General features: G+C 45.2%; 1 protein-coding gene across 1 annotated transcript; it reads left to right on the plus strand.

Annotated features, from left to right (window-relative positions):
• Positions 1-412: 412 nt before the first annotated feature.
• Positions 413-18,558, plus strand: ADI1 (acireductone dioxygenase 1). The gene is made up of 4 exons (XM_028722460.2): positions 413-616; positions 6,055-6,174; positions 14,869-15,048; positions 17,740-18,558. Exons 1-4 carry the CDS (start codon positions 497-499, stop codon positions 17,860-17,862), a joined length of 543 nt encoding a protein of 180 aa, XP_028578293.2. The 5' UTR covers positions 413-496; the 3' UTR covers positions 17,863-18,558.
• The last annotated feature ends 759 nt before the right edge of the window (positions 18,559-19,317 follow it).

Here is a 19,317-nt window from a genome sequence, read left to right on the forward strand (position 1 = left end):
TTTTAAGGGTCGAAAACAAAAGCCAGTACGGGAAAAAGTTTTAGTTCTCTCGCCCTACAAAGCTTTCCACGGTGCGGATATCACACAGCTAGCGCGGGCTGGTGTGAAACACACCATACCGTGGGAAGATGCCCCAACAGGCCAATTCACACGTGCACAAACGGTTCAGTTACTACACGACTCGGGGTGGAGACTCGGCCGCTGCTCCTTTTCCACGGGTCTAAAAAAAATAAATCGCTTTAACTCATAATAAAAATAAAAAATTCCGGAGTTTAACTGGATTGGGATGGGGAAGGGGGAGTGCTGCGGGTCTAGGAGGCTAGTGCGCACTTTGAACTGCCCCTTCTTGCCACAGCCAGACCCGGTTGCTCCTGCGCAGAAAGCCCCGCGTGTGGTTTCCCCTCCCAGGGAAGCGGAGAGGCGGAGCCGCCTTCCCTCCGTCGGGACGGGGAGCCTGGCTGGCTGGGAAGAAGGAGAGGCTAGGCCTGGGCGCGCCATGGTGGAAGCCTGGTATATGGACGAGTCGGCGGAGGACCAGCGCCAGGCGCACCGCCGGGAGCCCAACGAGCCCGTCAGCCTGACGCTGCTGCAGCAGCTGGGCGTCTTCTACTGGAAAGTATGCAGGAACGGGAGCCATTCCTGGCGCCAGGGCTCGGTTTGGAAAGGGGAGCAGGATCCAGGCGGGGCTGCGTTTCCCTCCTGTCCAGGGCGCAGCAGCCGGAGTCCTGCGCACAGCCGGCTGTGCGCTTTGGGTGCAGGTTGCGCGTACGCACACACTCAACATTCTCCCCCTCAAAGAATTCTGGGGGATGTAGTCCACCCCTCGCAGAGCTGCAGATCCCAGCCGCTCTTAACGAACTACAGCGCCCAGAATTCTTTGAGGGGAGGAATGTGCTTTGAAGGTGCGCACTGCTGCAGTTCGGTTTCCAGTCGCCAGAACTGGGCAGCAAAGATGAAGGGAGGTGCTTGCCAGGGGCTCACATTAAGGCAGCAAAGAGTTGTCAACGTGGTGGACGTTTGTTGGACTCCCAGCTTCCATCAGGTCCAGGGATGAGGAGAGATGCATCCCAACCACCTTTGACGGGCACTACACTAGCTAACGCGCTGTGGGTTAAACCACAGAGCCTAGGACTTGCCGATCAGAAGGTCGGCGGTTCAAATCCCAGCGACAGGGTGAGCTCCCGTTGCTCCGTTCCAGCTCCTGCCAACCTAGCAGTTCGAAAGCATGTCAAAGTGCAAGTAGATAAATAGATACCGCTCCGGCGGGAAGGTAAATGGCGTTTCTGTGCGCTGCTCTGGTTTGCTAGAAGCGGCTTAGTCATGCTGGCCACATGACCTGGAAGCTGTACGTCTGCTCCCTCAGCCAATAAAGCAAGATGAGCGCCGCAACCCCAGAGTCGGCCATGACCGGACCTAATGGTCAGGGGTCCCTTTACCTTTACCTTTACACTAGCTAAAGTTAAAGCTAGTTAAAGTGCAAGGCTTTTCCTCGTATCAATTTTCCCCCTCTGCCTTGGGCATAGCCAGGATTTATTTTAGTTGGGGCAGGCTTTATGTTGCAGGGACAAGACCGAGTTACCTGTGACGCAATTGGTCAGTTAAGTATTTTTATTTATTTACTTGATTTTGGGGGTTGGAGCAGCTTCCTCTCTGCACCTCCCTGGCTACACCCATGCCCTCAGCCGTGAAGATGAACTTGGGCCTGTCATGTTCTCATGGTCTAACCCACCCTGCAGGGCTGTTAAGAATATAAAAGCGACACAGTCTGTATTTGTGCCGTCCACCCCCCAGCTCACGGGAGGGAGGGTGAGAGACAGCTGTAATTATTGTTAATAATAGCATTTTTATTGTTGTTGATAATAACTCTCAGAGGAGTAACTCTGTTAACGTGGTGGTAGCAAGAACAATAGTGAGTTGTGTGGTACTTTACAGATGTAACATTTATTAATGCATAAGCTTTCCTGGACTAGAATCCACCTTATTTTTTAAATAATAATAATAATAATAATTCACTATATTTAGATCCTGCTTCTCTTCTGAGGAGCTGAATGCATACATAGTTCCTCGGATCTCTATTTTATCCCCACAACTTGGTGAGGTTGGTGTGAGGTCAAGAGATACTGACTGGCTTAAGTTTACCCAGCGAGCTTCATGGCTGAGTGAGGGCTTTTAAACCTGCCTTTCCTGGCTGTACTCCAGCACTCTGCCCATGACACAGCGCTGCCTCTTCTTGTATGAATCGCCATCCCCAACGGGTGTGGAGAAAAGCAGCCGTAAGCTGCTGGGCCCAGCGGCCATAAAATGCAGAATTACAGCCTGTGATAATTGTATGGAAAGCTTCCATGTGCCCAAATCCAGCACAGCGACTCTTGACCCTCCTGTAAGTGCCAGAAATCCCCATATCACATGCCGGTCACCTGGTCCCTGAACAGTGTTTTTCTACTACACTGGCCACTTGCTTTGTTTCTGCTTAGCTTCAGCATGGTGGCTGTATGATGTGCCCCCGGACCTTCTACAGTACTCTGTATTTCACATTTGACTACAGATACTAGAGCGTGAAATACAAAAGCATTGAGTGTGGAAAGCTCCTATTGTTTCCTTTTGAAATATGTGGAGATTGGGGCTGGGGAAAAGGTTAGGCCCTTGCTTCCCTTGTATATTTGAATAGGTGGAGTGTACCGATGCAGACCTCAACTAAAGTGGATTGGGAGTATCTTTTGTGCTGTACCACAAATGATTGATTTGTTTAGCTCACAGAACCACAGAATTGTAGAGTCGGAAGGGACCATGAGGGCCATCTAGTCCAACCCCCTGCAGTGCTCAAACCCCTGACCCTGAGATTCATGCTGTACCAACTGAGCTATCCCAGAGGTTAAAGATGTACATGTAGACAGATGGGCTAGCAAAACATTTTGCAGGCTCTTTACCTGGGACATCTTGTTTACAAAGCAAAGGTCGTGGAAGTATTTTAAACTAAGTGTTCTCTCTATCCTACAGTTTATTTTAGAGCAGTGGTTCTCAAACAATTTTTTTATGGGCCACTTGAAAATTTTGGGGTCTCAGAGGACCACTTTGTCTGTGTGTGTATGCAAGCTAGAAATCAAAGCACATCTCTTACATTTTTTAAAAATAATCATAGTCTTGATTTTCTAATCTGATGGATGTGCCAGCTTTGCGTGTAAGCAAATTTCTCCCTATTATATTTATTATATTATATTATATTATATTATATTATATTATATTATATTATATTATATTATATTATATTATATTATTATAATATAATATTTACATACCCCTCCCATCTGGCTGGGTTTCCCCAGCCACTCTGGGCAGCTCCCAACAGAATAATAATGATAATGATAAAACATCAAACATAAAAAAGTTCCCTAAACAGGGCTGCCTTCAGTTGTCTTCTAAAGGTCAGATAGATTTCCTTGACATCCCAAGGTGAGTGTAATGTTTGTCAGGTCTCAGGACATTATTCAGCATTCCTTTTCCATATTTGGACTTGAGGGTGGTAGGGGATGGAAATCTCACCTTGCAACAACAAATAATAATAATAATAAATAGTATTATTTGTACCCCACCCATCTGACCGGGTTGCCCCAGCCATTCTGGGCAGCTCCCAACATATGAAAACATAGTAAAACATTAAACATTAAAAAGCTTCCCTTATGAAAATCATGGCCCTCAGGCTTTATTTGCCTGTTCAATAATCTATCTCTGGTCAAAGCATCCTCTGTCTCCATTGTCAGAAGAAAAAAAAAAATCAATTGCATGGCCACATACAGCTACTCTTGACTGTTCTGCATCTGTTCCTCAGAGCACCTGAGTGGAGTTTGTGGGGGCCAAAAGTGATTTGCAGACCGGAGCTTGAGTACCTCTGCTTTAGGGTTTAGCATAAACCTTTGGGACTGCTCATTTAACACATATCAGCAAAGGAGTTTGTAGCACTCTTGCCGTAGTTTACATTACAATGTCAGTACAAACCATTGATTATCCTAGACAGGATGGGTGGTGAGTGGGCAGTGTGGACCTCCCACGAGTGCTGTGCTGCTTCCCTCAAGGTGCAACCCATTGCAATTACGGAACAAACACAGTTAAATCAGGACCCGGGCAGTATATTAAACTTGTGAAATAATCAATGAAGACCCCTTGATTCTTGTCGGCGTTTAAATTTAATCTCGTTTGTTTGCTGCGTCCCTGCTGCTCCCCCTATCAAGGCTAATTTTGTTGTTTTGGAAAGCTGCTCTGCCAAAGATGGCAGCCTGCCTGGAGGGAAATCCAGGAAGGGAAAGTTGTATAAAACAGCTGAGAGCTCTTCATGGACAGAGGCTTCTTGCTGGTGTAGTACTCTTCCTTCGGGGGAACCCTGCTCTACTGTTGACAGTGGAAGGCCAGCTTTTCAATGATCCCTTTTTGAGGAACAAAAGTGGTTTCAGAAACTCAGAACTTTATTGCCGGTTTACAGAACAAGAGTAGCCAACGCTGTGCCCTCCAGAGAATTCTGGACTATGAATCCCCACCACCTCCGACCATTGGGCATGCTCAAGGTTGTCATCTGAACTAGCCTGATGTTTAACTGAGAGTCAATCACATCATTTGAAAAATAAGACTTTAGAGCTGCCTGGCCCCAAAATGGCAACTAGACATTCCGTTTTGGCAACTATAACCTTGGTTTAAGGAGCAATTTGGCACCTGGTTTATATATCTTGAGTGTCTTACACGGGACGTAAGCAGGTAATAGCACCAGGGCTTTATTTATCTGGGACGCGGGTGGCGCTGTGGGTTAAATCACAGAGCCTAGGACTTGCTGATCAGAAGGTCGGCGGTTCGAATCCCCGCGTCGTGGTGAACTCCCGTTGCTCGGTCCCAGCTCCTGCCAACCTAGCAGTTCGAAAGCAGAAACTGCAAGTAGATACAGTGGTACCTCGGGTTACATACACTTCAGGTTACACACTCCGTTAACCCAGAAATAGTGCTTCAGGTTAAGAACTTTGCTTCAGGATAAGAACAGAAATCGTGCTCCGGCGGCGCGGCGGCAGCAGGAGGCCCCATTAGCTAAAGTGGTGCTTCAGGTTAAGAACACAGGTTAAGTACGGACCTCCGGAATGAATTAAGTACTTAACCCGAGGTACCACTGTAAATAGGTACCACTCCAGCAGGAAGGTAAACGGCGTTTCCGTGCGCTGCTCTGGTTCGCCAGAAGCGGCTTAGTCATGCTGGCCACATGACCGCTGTACGCCGGCTCCCTTGGCCAATAAAGCGAGATGAGCTAGAGTCGGCCACGACTGGACCTAATGGTCAGGGGTCCCTTTACCTAGTACAGTCGGAAGACTGACAACTGTGGGAATGTTCAGGGAGGCAGGAGAGGATATATGGCTTATTAACATCCTTCCTAACTTGCACTAGCAAGTTCCTTAGCAGAGTTTTACATTCACCTTTTAAACGCACAGCAGATAGCTGGTTGCAGGCTTGTGTAAGCCTTTCACTACTAGGTTCCTGGTAAGTTCCCTTATATCCCTCTTAAAAGAATAAACACGCCACAATCTTGTTTAAAGAATATAAAAGAAGTTTACTCACATCATCAGTTTACAGTTGGATCCCTGAAGGCATACTTGGTTACAAAGCGTATACATGTGGATCTATCCCATATGGGGATAATCGCAGTGTCCTCTGTTGTTCTAGCTAAAAAGCTGCTCCAACGACGGAGGAAGTCAAAGAGAGAGAGTGCTGCGTGCCTTGTCCTTTTGTTACCTGGACAGGTAAGGTCACGCCCACCTCTAGTCACATGCAAAGGAAGTATGTCCCAGCCCAGGAGGAAACAGGAAGTTTTCGGCTGGCTGGACCAAACATTCCCCCGCATGTCCAATCTAGGAAAACAAGGAATGTTGTACTTGACTGCTACTTATGCATCACATCCCACAACAACCTGCTCTGCAAAGTCATAAAAGCGTTTTGTACGTAAGGAGCGTTTGGGATGCAGCTGATCGCAATGACTGCCTCGTTTTGAACATTTCTGCCACCAAAACCCTTTTCTTAATTCCGCAGCTGGATGCTGACAACTATGAGACCGATCCTGTCTTAGCAGAGATCCGGAAAGAAAGGAACTACAACTGGATGGATATAATAACGATACACAAAGATAAGCTTCCGAATTACGAAGACAAGGTACTGTATAATACATTCTGTCTCTTGTTTGGGCCTTGAAAGGGTTGCAAATGCTGGAACTCGCCACTAGAGTGTGTGCCAGTTTCAGAAGTTTTGCGATTCTGCTCTTTGAACACTGGCTGTCCCTTTCCTGAGAACTAAGGCTGAAATCCTAGCCCTGCTTAACCTGAAAATAAGCCAAATTGAATTAAAAAGGGCTGACTTCGGAGTAGACGTGGCTGGATTTTGCTGTCCGTCATGCAGTTGTTCCCCCTGCCTGCCCTAGTGCATTTCAAAACCTATTATAATGGGAAGATATGTGCTTTCCTTCGGTTACTGGCTGTTATTTTTCTGACAGGGCTCCTGTACCTTCTTAACAGCTGGTGAATTCTGGAGTGCAGACTGGGGGATGAGTTGCCCCTGTTTGATTTCTGCCTCCTATGCTGCCTTGAAAAGGCACAGCAAATGTGCTAGAAAAAATGGAGAAAGTTGGCAGCAAGATGGCTGGCTTATGTATGCATGCGAATAACTTCCACCTTTTAACATGCAGTTAAGTGAGCATTAGGGACGTGGGTGGTGCTGTGGGTTAAACCGCAGAGCCTAGGACTTGCCGATCAGAAGGTCGGTGGTTCAAATCCCAGCGACAGGGTGAGCTCCCGTTGCTCAGTCCCTGCTCCTGCCAACCTAGCAGTTCGAAAGCACGTCAAAGTGCAAGTAGATAAATAGGTACCACTCCGGTGGGAGGGTAAACGGCGTTTCCATGCGCTGCTCTGGTTCACCAGAAGTGGCTTAATCATGCTGGCCACATGACCTGGAAGCTGTACGCCGGCTCCCTTGGCCAGTAAAGCGAGATGAGAGCAGCCGCAACCCCAGAGTCTGTCACGACTGGACCTAATGGTCAGGGGTCCCTTTACCTAAGTGAGCATTTGGGAAGTTTTGGTGCCTGCTTTGGATAGAATTGTAGAGTTGGAAGGGACCCTAAGGGCCATGTAGTCCAACCCCCTGCAATGCAGGGATGTCACACTTGGGGTGGGGGGTTTCTGGCGCTCCAGATGTTTGGATCAAGCTCCTGCCAGCCCCTTCCAGTGTGGTCAGTGATGATGAGAACTGTAGTCCAATAATGTTTGGAGGGCAGAGGTTCCTCGTTCCCACGCAAAACCGTAGTTTGATGTGATTTTTGCTGCTTATTGGTAACCCCCTAGACTACACTCCTCCATCTTACATCTGGCAAAGGCAGGGTGAAGTGAATGGGGTTACAGTATCCAAAGTTAATATAACTTGGCTTATATTCCACCTTTTCTCTGAGGAGCTTAATGCAAAATCCAGTTCTCTCCACCCTCTCTGTTCCTCACAGCAGCCTTGCAAAGTAGGAGGACAGGCAGAGAGAAAGCCACTCAGGAACTCCCATTTCATTTAACGTTCATTTCACTGTTACATTTGTATACCGCCTTTCTACATTACTATACACAAGGCAAGTTTACAAGCTGAAGAGACTACAAAATAGGCAGCAAAGATCACACATGTAATAACAAACTGATCCAGTACAAAATAAATCACAACTACTTCAAAATAAACAACTGATATCAAACAAAGCAATATTCAGTTATCCATTAGAAATTAATAGTAAACAGTAAAATTAAATATTAGCGAGTAATAATTAAACAGCTTCCACTTATCAATTACAATAAAGAATTACTAAACTGTAATCGATAAAAATAATGGTAAGTCACGATGCATAAAATACCACAAAACATAGAAAACCATATAAAATGATCAAATTGAGAAACAAGGACACACAACTATAATGATAATAATAATAATAATTATTATAATTATATATATATATATATATATATATATATATATATATATATATATATATTTGCTTTCGTAGATTTTCACGGGTACAGGAATGCAGGTTTTGGTGTCCTCGGGTATCTTCCCGTGTAAAAGTTGGGGTGTCTAGGCGACGTTTCGACGAGGTCTCACTCGTCATCTTCAGGCTGGTGCTTTCGGCTTCTTGTTACTGGAACAGAGCAGGATCTCAGTGTTTGAGTTCCTATAAATACTGTTGAGGAGGTGTGGCCTCCTATGTTCTGGGCAGAGAGGAAGTTCCCAGGCTAGTGTGCCTTTTCTTCTTTTGTTCCTTAATTGCTTGAGGGATATCTTGAGTGATTTCTTGAGTGATATCCTGAGTACCACTTAGGTGGGTCATTAGGTGTGGATTAGTTGCTAAAGCCTTTGTGTCTTGACCTCTTGAACTTTGTGAAGAGTTTTTCTGAGAAGATGGGTGTACTACATTTAGTTGTGCTCTGGCTTGGCTTCGTGTATAGGGGCGAGCTGTGGTTTTGTGGCCTGTGCCAGCCAGATCTGTGTAGGGATTGCAGGGGGGTGCAGCATCCGGAGGTGCCACCATGGTTTGGCTACTGGATGGTGTCTGTAATTTATCTGTGGAGAGGGTCTGGGTTTGGGTCTGGTGTGGTTGATTGGTGATGGCGTTCTGTGTGCCTCTGGATCTGGTGTCAGTTTTTGTGGGGAGGGCTAATTTCCAGATGTCTGGCAAGCGGGATGTGTCGTCACGCTTGTTCATGTTGTGAGGGTGTTTCTCTATCTCGATGGCTTCCATGATTATTCTCTTGTGGTGATGTTCCATGTTAGAGAGCAATTTGGAATCTGCAAAATTAATTTCGTGTCCTGTTTCTTTCATGTGTTGGAAGAGAGAGGAAGTTTTTTCTTCTTTTTTGACGGCATTCTTGTGTTCTGCGATACGTGCATTTATTCGTCTGTTTGTTTGTCCAATGTACGTGGCTGGGCAGACTTTGCAGGGTATTTCATAGACCCCTTGGTTTTCCAACTGGATTTTATCCTTGGGGTTTCTGAGGATATTGGCTATTTTTTGGTTGGCGCAAAAGGCTGTTTTGATATTGTGTTTATGGAGGATTTTGCTAATTTTATCTGTAGTGCCCTTGATATAAGGAAGGAGGGCCATGCCATTGTTTTCTTCTGTGTCTTGGTTTTTGGGGGGTGTTTCTTTTTGGATTAGCTTCGTAACCCTGTTTTGCTGGTATCCATTGGCAATTAACACATTTGAGAGATTCTGTAACTCAGTTGTCAAGTGGTCTTTGTCAGCCAGGCGTTTGGTTCTGGAGATGAGAGTCTTGGCTACGGAGTTTATTTGTGCAGGGTGGTGGTGTGATTGTGCATGTAAGTAGCGGTTGGTGTGTGTTTTTTTCCGGTAGATAGTGTGTCCTAGGGAGCCATCAGGTTTTTTGTAGATTAGGACGTCAAGAAAGGGAAGTTGGTTGTTGGCTTCTATTTCCATAGTGAATTGTATTTTGGGGTGTAGGCTGTTGAGATGTGTGAGGAAGCTGTCCAGTTTTTCCTTCCCGTGTGGCCAAATTACAAAGGTGTCGTCAACATATCTGAGCCAAAGTTTGGGTTTGTGTTCTGACTTGTCTAAAGCATTGGTTTCAAAGTGTTCCATGTACAGGTTTGCGATGACCGGTGAGAGGGGTGATCCCATAGGTGCTCCTTCTATCTGTTTGTATCTTTGTCCATTGTGGATGAAGTACGTGTTGGTTAGGCAGTGGTTGGTCAGGTCCAAGATGTATTCGGGGGGATTGTATTTGTTTCTAACATGGAACATCACCACAAGAGAATAATCATGGAAGCCATCGAGATAGAGAAACACCCTCACAACATGAACAAGCGTGACGACACATCCCGCTTGCCAGACATCTGGAAATTAGCCCTCCCCACAAAAACTGACACCAGATCCAGAGGCACACAGAACGCCATCACCAATCAACCACACCAGACCCAAACCCAGACCCTCTCCACAGATAAATTACAGACACCATCCAGTAGCCAAACCATGGTGGCACCTCCGGATGCTGTACCCCCCTGCAATCCCTACACAGATCTGGCTGGCACAGGCCACAAAACCACAGCTCGCCCCTATACACGAAGCCAAGCCAGAGCACAACTAAATGTAGTACACCCATCTTCTCAGAAAAACTCTTCACAAAGTTCAAGAGGTCAAGACACAAAGGCTTTAGCAACTAATCCACACCTAATGACCCACCTAAGTGGTACTCAGGATATCACTCAAGAAATCACTCAAGATATCCCTCAAGCAATTAAGGAACAAAAGAAGAAAAGGCACACTAGCCTGGGAACTTCCTCTCTGCCCAGAACATAGGAGGCCACACCTCCTCAACAGTATTTATAGGAACTCAAACACTGAGATCCTGCTCTGTTCCAGTAACAAGAAGCCGAAAGCACCAGCCTGAAGATGACGAGTGAGACCTCGTCGAAACGTCGCCTAGACACCCCAACTTTTACACGGGAAGATACCCGAGGACACCAAAACCTGCATATATATATATATATATATATATATATATATATATATATATACCTGAACTCCTCTTTGCTAGAACTTGGATCGCTAACTACTGCACCACACTGTCTCCTGAGGTGATGACATTACTAACTGTGCAAACTTCATTGCCTTGTACGCTTCAGGATTTCGAGCCAGACAGGTTTTTTCTATAGGCATAGATGTTCAGAGCCAGCAGAAGGCAAGACAGACTGAATGCTGCCAGACACCTTGTCTCTCAACATAAATATATGTTTTCTGCCGTTTTGTGTCTCTCTTGTTCTGTGAACACTGAGATGAGGAGATAGGACCTGAGCACTCTCACCTGATGGTTTTACCTCCGAAGTGGCCAGGTGAAAAAGGAAGGCAGGGCTCCTGTACCTTTAACAAAGCCATGATTCTGCTGAAGTGAACCCTCCCTCCCACCACCACCGCCAACCACCCTACTTATCTGGCAGAAGGACGTATGTTAAGCTTCTGAACAATTGGCCACACCGCTTCCTTGGGACATTATAAATGAAAGCAACAAAACCGGCTGGTTCTATTCTAGTAGTCATTATTCAGACTTCTCAGAAAGAGGGAGCTCTTCTGCCTCTCCTTGTCTGGTTGTCAAGGTGATGCGTTTTAAGTGCTATGAATATTTTAGTAATTTCGCGACTGGAGTGGAGTCTGAATGCCTACCCAGCTTATTTCTGCCAGGTTCTGCGATCTCCCTGACCCGTAACATGTCTCAAGAGCATTATCAACCTGGCAGCGCCGGCTGACGCACCCTCCTGAAAGCTCCAGTGCACTTCAGCTGTTGTCGGCTCGCAAAATCATTCCGCCACTAAATTTAGGTTTTTCTCCTCTCCCTCCCTCTTACCTCCAGAGCTGACTAAGCACTTGAGGAAGTGGGTCAGTTGTGGTGGCACCTTTGGTTAAAAAAAAAAAGGCTTTTACCGAGGGAGGAGCTGGGCAAGAGAATAATTCATTGGCAATTCCATGCGCTTCAGGTGCACCTGGGTAATTTTACTCGCAGATCCAAAGAGTAAAGAGTAGCTGAGTTCTGATACAGAGCTGTGGTTTGGACTTTGCTGGACTCTTGAATCACCTCCATCCCAGCCAACATGGGTTCTGGAGGGCAATAACATCAGCAGAGCCACAGGTCCTCTTGGGGTAGGATTGCGTAGCTGGGCGCTCAGTGAAACTGGCTGACAGGAGGAGATTCAGGGCAGGCGAAAGGGCCACCACTTCCCACAAACCACCAGTCATGGATTCCTGAGCTGGATCTACAATGACCTGCTTAACATTATTAGATACAGTAGTACCTTGGTTCTCAAACAGAATGCTTTCCCTGGAGTCCGTTCGACTCCCGGAACCGTTTGAAAACCAAGGCGTGGCTTCCGATTGGCTGCAGAAGTGCCCTGCAGAAGTCACAGAAGCCGTGCAGGATGTTTGGCTTCTGAAGATTGTTCGAAAAACCGAACACTCACTTCTGGGTTTCGATCATTTGGGAGTTGATTTGTTCGGGAGGCAAGGCATTTGAGATCCAAGGTACGACTGTATATCGTTCTAAAATGTCACAGGGCATACTTGTAAAATAGAGCATTTTTTAAACCTTCCCCCCCCCCCATCAAAAATGACTATCTGCCTACTGCTGGTTGCAGCACCCTTGGGTATCACATTTTAACAACGCATTACGAACGTTATAAGGAGGATGCCATGTGTTCATAATGCTTAGCAAAACCCTTCCTTAACATTAAAAACCACCTTGTTTATTTCTTTCTATTCTGACATCTTTATTGAAAGTTAAAAAGTACATAGTTATATGTGCACTAAACATGGTCAGACGTAAATAAAAGAGAGAAAAATAAAAAGAGAAACAGCACCTGTGTAGAAGGAAAAGTAAAGGGAGAGGAGGGAAATAAAACCTAAAACTCTATATTATAACAAAGTTGTTATTGTACTTCACCAGATCTTAACCTATTACAGTATTTTTAAGAATGGATTCCAAATATCGTTGAATATCGTCCATGGCAAGTCTGCGTTTATATGCAAGTTGTTCATATGCTGCGAAGTTTGTAGAAGTCTTCAATCTAATCGTAGAAGGGAGACGCATTTTTATTTTCCCAATTCATCAGTTTCGGTCTTTTTGCCATGGTAAGGGCCCAGAGAGTCCACTCGTATTGTCCTTTTGTAAGGTTCCATGTGCTGGGCATATCTTTCAAAAGGATATTTTGCTCTGTAAATGTGAGGTTGTTCCATACAGTCCTTGCTGATGGTTTCAGTTACCTTCTGCCAAAAATATTTCAATATAGGACAATGAAAAAAACATAGGTTTTAGAGAAGCACTATCCCTATTAAAAACCGTGAGTGTAGATCTATCCCTACTAGCCTTGGGCAACCTGGCGCCCTTGAGGAACATGACTGATGGGAATTGTAGTCAATGCTAACAATCATCCAGGTGTGTTTGGGATTGGCATGGGTCCAGTTGTGACCCTGTGGAGATTTCTGGATGCCTGGTTGGTGACTTGACACCTCCACCTGGCTAGCCCCTCCAGCTTTCTTAAGCAGCTAAGCAGAAGAGCTTGTTTATTGCATTTACAGTGGTACCTCAGGTTACATACGCTTCAGGTTACAGACTCCGCTAACCCAGAAATAGTGCTTCAGGTTAAGAACTTTGCTTCAGGATGAGAACAGAAATTGTGCTCTGGCAGCGCGGCAGCAGGAGGCCCCATTAGCTAAAGTGGTGCTTCAGGTTAAGAACAGTTTCAGGTTAAGAACGGACCTCTGGAACGAATTAAGTACTTAACCTGAGGTACCACTGTATCTCTCACCTTTCTCTCCAAGTTCTCCATGGTTCACCCCCATCCTCAGTTAAGGATTAAGAGGCTGCAACTGGCCCAAGGACACCCAGCGAGCTTCATGACTGAGTGGGGATTCAAACCCTGATCTCCCAGGTCCTAGTCCAACGCTCTCACCACTACACCACACTGGCTTCCTAGAGTACTTCTGCTATAGGTCAGCTATATAAATTCGGCAAGTAACTCAATATGGGGAAAGCGGAATGTCACTTCAAGAAGGACATGAAATATTTTCCTTGAAGCTTGAATTTGTTTTATTCTGGATTGTTTGATTTGATGTTTTAATGTGTTGTGAACCACTTTGAGACTTTTCCCCCATTAAAATATAAAGCAGAATAGAAATGATGATGCTGATGCTGATATACAAAATCTGCTCAGGATGATAGATCCAGTGTGATTAGTATCTACATGGTGCTTAGAGAATAACTTGCACCTAAATATTAGTAAGACAAAGGAGATGGTGTTGGACTTCCGGAAGAAGAGAGGGGAACCTGCCCTGTTGTACATTAGTGGGGACTGTGTGGAGAGAGTCTCCTTTAAATTCCTGGGAGTTGGGAGTTTACCTTAGTGAGGACCTCACTTGGAAAATCAACATAACTCAGGTGGTCAGAAAAGGCCCCACAGAGACTCCATTTCCTCAGGGACTTGTGAAAGAATAATATCAAACAACAACTGATGAACTCCTTTTACCGGTCCACAATAGAAACTGTCCTTTCATATTGTATCACAGTGTGGTATGCTGGCCTGACAGCCACGGACAGAAAGTCTCTAGAGAGGGTGGTGAATACAGCACATGATATCATGGGCTGTCCCTTGAGTCCGCTAGATGACATCGCAAGGGATCGTTGCCTGAGGAGAGTGAGAAAAATTCTCAGGGATGACTCAGACCCCGGCCATCACCTCTTTAATCTTCTACCCTCGGGCAGGAGATACAGAAGTATAATCAGCCGTACCAACAGGCTAAAAAATAGCTTCTATCCATGGGCTGTTAGGCTGTTGAACGAAAAATAACATAGCGAAATTGACTTGCGAGGTGGTGTGTTGTTTGATAAGAGATTTGAGTGTTTTTGAGTGTTTTGAGTGGGTTTTTTTTGGGGGGGAGGCTCGTTTAATTTCATTGTACACACGTTGTACAATGACCGTAAAGGTATTATTATTATTATTATTATTATTATTATTATTATTATTATTATTATTAATTATTTTCTCAGACTAAATCTGGAATAAGGACTAAGGTTTGAATTGGGAAGTTCCTCAAAAGAGCGATCTGTAATATGAGATTAATGATTCTGCCCTGCCTTGCAGGGTTGCTGTTAGAGAACGCTTGAAGAACACTCAAAGGGCTCTCTTTCAGTGCCAAATATTGCATTATTGAGAGGGGCTTTGGGTTTCCTGGCGTAACATCTTGCAATCTTTACATGCTTTGCCGCTTGTAATAAGATTTGCTAAATGGAAAGCCGCTTCCTTCTCTCTTCCCTTCCCCTTTCCCAGATAAAAATATTTTATGAAGAGCACTTACACCTGGATGATGAGATTCGCTACATCCTGGAAGGAAGTGGGTATTTTGACGTTCGCGATAAAGACGACAAATGGATCCGGATTGCCATGGAAAAGGGAGACATGATCACGCTTCCTGCTGGCATCTATCACCGATTTACGCTGGATGAATCTGTATGAAATTACTTCCCCACCCCCCACCCCCCCATAAACATCTACACAGAGTTGACAGAATTGTCTGCAGCTGTAGAACAGCATATTAATAACAAAACTCTTGAGACCTGCAGTGTAATCTGCTAAATTAAAAAATGTGTGGGTGGGATAATGAGGGAAGAACAGGCAATGGGTACAAAATCAGAGCCTGTGACCACTTTTATTTGTTTTTCTATTTTAAAAAAAAGGAATTTAGGGCTGCATCTCAACAGTGGGAACTGGGGCTGCATCAGTGCCAGATTTAGAGCGTTGTGAGTGGTTCCCATGAATAGGGTGCTGAGCTGAGCAGGGCTCAAAATTGAGAAGATCCTTAATTGAGACGATCCATTTGGGGGAGCAAAATATTGGCCTCACACAGGGCGCCATATTAGAAAGATGACCATCTCTGGCTGCAGACATACCATACAATTAAAGCATGCAATTCCCCCCAGGGAATTAAGGGTACTGAGAATTGTAGCTCTGTGAGGGGTAAACTACAGTTTACCAGAATTTCTTTTTATGGGGGGGGGGTGGAGATATGTGCTTTACACGCCTGGTGTGAACACAATCTGTGTTTTGCCATATTAAACCTGTGGAGTAGGGTGGGGGGAGTCACTTGAAATTCATTGAAGGGATTCCTCCCCCTCCCCTCAATTTTTATCATCACACCATAATCACCAAGGAACTCAAGGTACATAGCTCTTCCCATTTTATCTCAACAACAATCCTGTGAGGTTGGCTTGGCTGAGAGACTGTGACTGGCCCAAGGGCACCCAATGAGCTTCAGGGCTGAGCGGGGATCTGAACCCCGGACTTGCAGGCCTGGGTACGAGACTCTTCACCACCACACCACACGGGCTCTGCAATGTCTTGCTCTCTGTGCAACACTGGTGGGGATCCCTCACTGCTTTCTTGAGAGGGGTTTTCAGGCGTTCGTGGGGAAGGGGACAGAAGGACCTCTTGTACTAATTGCCTTCTTCTCAGCGGACCATGCCCTGGCTCCATCTCTCCTCATCTAAAGTTGCCTGCATTTATTAGTATAGAAAAAACAGCTTTTAAAAACGCTTCTCCCCACAGATTTCCCCGCCCCCAGTAATCCAGCAGTCCTACTTTTGTTGATAGTACTGACCAGTGCTTTTTTTTCCTCCTAAAAAATGTTTAGGGGGTGCTCTCATTTTCCTACTCACTGAAATACCGCTCTTCAATGAGGCCAAACTTAGATTCACAAAATGTTTAGGGGTATGTGTTCCCCTTGTCCCCCCCAGAAAAAAAAGCACTGGTACTGACTGGAAGTCTTACGTTTCTGCACCTTGTAGGTAATCAAAGCATGGCAGCTTCAACCTCGGTTCGGTCATAAAGCCCACCTGTCTTCCATGCTGCCATTCCCAACTCTCTGGGATTAGAAATCAATTCCTCAAGGTTCAGGCAGGGATAGTATTTAGAGCACATGCGCTTTCCCTGCTCTGCGCTGCTGCTGCTGCTACCTTTGCAGTTAAATGGAGCACTCGTGTCTTCGGCCTTGTCACAAAATCCATCTTTAGTAAGGGATTGGTGTTGCCATAGCAACTATGCAGTGGAGCCTTGGGAGATCTGCTTTGCTCGTCCTGTTCTCTGGCTTGTTGTGAGGGATGTATAAAGCATTCGATATAGAAAGTTTAAGGTCGCTGTCTTGCTACTGGCCGGCTCTTAGAATGAGCTCTGCGATCTATTTGTTTCCCTCTGCGCAGGAAAACAGGTGCAGGCCCTGACGGAGTGACAATATCACGACCCCCAAATTTTGTTGAATGTGCTTTGTCGAATCGAGAAGTTTTCCCTTGCTGTTAACATCGCCGGAAAGATTAGGTGGCAGTCATCCAAGTTTTGCTCAGAGTAGGCCCGTTAAAGTTAACGTACTTGAGTTTGGCCCGTTCATTTCAAAGGGTCTACTCTGAGTAAGGGCGCTTCAGTGTTGAAAAGCAAAGCAAAACATGCAGTGTTAACTGCAGAGATGTTGCTGTGCATTAGCAACAGAAACCGGAGTCAGACGTCTTATGTGTAAATTTTAAAAATGAGGAACGAGCAAAGAGATTTCTCTTCTTACCCCTCCAACCTGCATGTATTGAATTATAAATGTTAATCATACTGATTTCATGTAGGCTAGCATTGCAATAACTTCTGTGTGTGCCCCAAGCCTTGTTCAGAGTTGGTTTTGCATTGAGCAGTACTCATTTTTGTTTTTTTATAAAGAGCCAAAATTCACCTTGAGAAAAAACTGTTCCAAACAGAGATAATATGGGGGAGGGGGAGGGGAAGCATTAACTGCTAAATTTCGGTGTGTCAGGCTGTTCCAGAAGGGGCTCCCTCTTTTGTGACTTGCTCACAATCTCTTTTCCATGATGGTTTTCTGGAGGTTTTTGCCTTGGAAAAGGGACAAGGCAAAGCGATTTCACTTTACAGTGTCTGCTCTTTGCAAAATGTGAATATTGCAAGGAATCCAAACACAATTAGGCTAGGGGGATTGGGGAATGGATATTTCAAATAAAGTAGCCAGCATTTCTCCAAAGCTGGCTGTTTCCCAACCCTTCAGTTGGACTCGAGCCCTGTACTTTGAACCCCACTCCTTTCAGGGTTTTCATTCTTGTTTTGCAAAAGTAAACTGTGTTAAGTGTGAACTTTCTGTGTTTCTGTTCCCAGAATTATGTGAAGGCAATGAGGCTGTTTGTCGGAGAACCTGTGTGGACAGCGTACAACAGGCCTGCGGATCATTTTCCTGCTCGAGTACAGTACCAGCAGTCTCTGGTGCAAGCAGCGCAATAAACCAGTGGGAAGGCGCGAGACTCAGTTTCCCACAACTCCCGCACAATGGAAATTGCAAAATGGCCTTCTTAATGCCACCTGCTTATTAATGAGACGTTGGTTTCCTGCAGCTCTAATGTAGGGGAAGCAAATAGAGGGGAATGTTTGTTCTGTTCTTCCTCAATCAATTGTTGGATGGAAGATGATTACCTTTCCTTTTCTTAAAAGTGGGAGAGATCTTTTTGAGCAGATCTGGAGGTTGCATTTAACTTCGACTAGTTATTCCAAGGATCTCTCTGCTGCTCACGTAGTTAAATAATTCAGTTACACCTGAAGATTCATATAGCGTAGCTTTTCCAACTTTGTGAGGGCACCAAGCTGAGGAAGGCTGATGACAAGGCAATATAAAAGCTTACCTGATCTTGTTTTGCTTTTCAGGACAGTGTGCAGATTTATTCAGTTGAGGATAAGTTGATTTTTTTCTTTTTAAAAATACAAATTCAAAACTGTTTGAATACTTTTTCAGTAAATCCAGTGCTGTGCTCATGCAAAGGGAGGGGAATTCACTTTGTGCAAACGCTGCTTTAGCAACAAATATTTGGGCAGAAACTATGAATAGCAACCTTATAACGCTGCCTTATCCAGTAGCCTGAGGTTTTGGTTGTTTTTAACAATCGAGCGGTACATAAATTTTATGAAATAAATAACTAAATAGAACTACTGTGTCTCATAAATGAGTTGGGACAAACCAAGTTCCCTCTGTCTGGCTTCCTTAACTGTCTAAGCATTTGGATAAACAGAGTTCTTTTCCGCCTTAGGTGCAATCCAACAAAACCTGTTATGCATATTGAAGTCAGGTTACAGCAGCAAGTCATTGAAATACATCTCTGGTCAATAGGTTATATCTGGCAGTACAAGAATGTTGCCCCTTATCCCCTGAATGCTCCCAAACACTTTCTGGAGGAAAGAGATCTGCAGTAGCAGTGGGGGTGGGGTGAGGGACCTACAGTGGGGAAAGTCAGATGGAGGGAGTTTGCACAAGCAAGCCCTTGTGGGGTGGGAGGCAAGAGGAACTGGAACTCTCTTTGCAGTTGTGCTACGCAGGGTATGCCCCAATAGTTGCACAGATTTGGTACCAGAACTAAGGTAACCACATTTTCCGTCGTTCAGCAGTGCACGGGGTATTGCTGGAAAATCAGAACACTCTGTCTTGTTTTAATATTTATGCAGATGACAAAAAAATCCGTTACAGTTGAGCACTTCAGGGGTGCAGTCCCCAACATATTTCCTCCCAAATATTATTCAGATTGCAGCCCTCCGCTTAGTTCGAAAACAGCAAAGTGGCCAGGATTCTGGGGTGCATGATAACCGTGCACACATTTGGATCAGCGTTGTCTTCACTGAGCGATTCCTTCCGGACAGGGAGCTCACGATTGTGATTTCGTCTGCCATTCCCCCCACGTCTCATTAGCTTCA

This window comes from Podarcis muralis, chromosome 3 (assembly GCF_964188315.1).
Source record: "Podarcis muralis chromosome 3, rPodMur119.hap1.1, whole genome shotgun sequence".
Taxonomy (NCBI): domain Eukaryota; kingdom Metazoa; phylum Chordata; class Lepidosauria; order Squamata; family Lacertidae; genus Podarcis; species Podarcis muralis.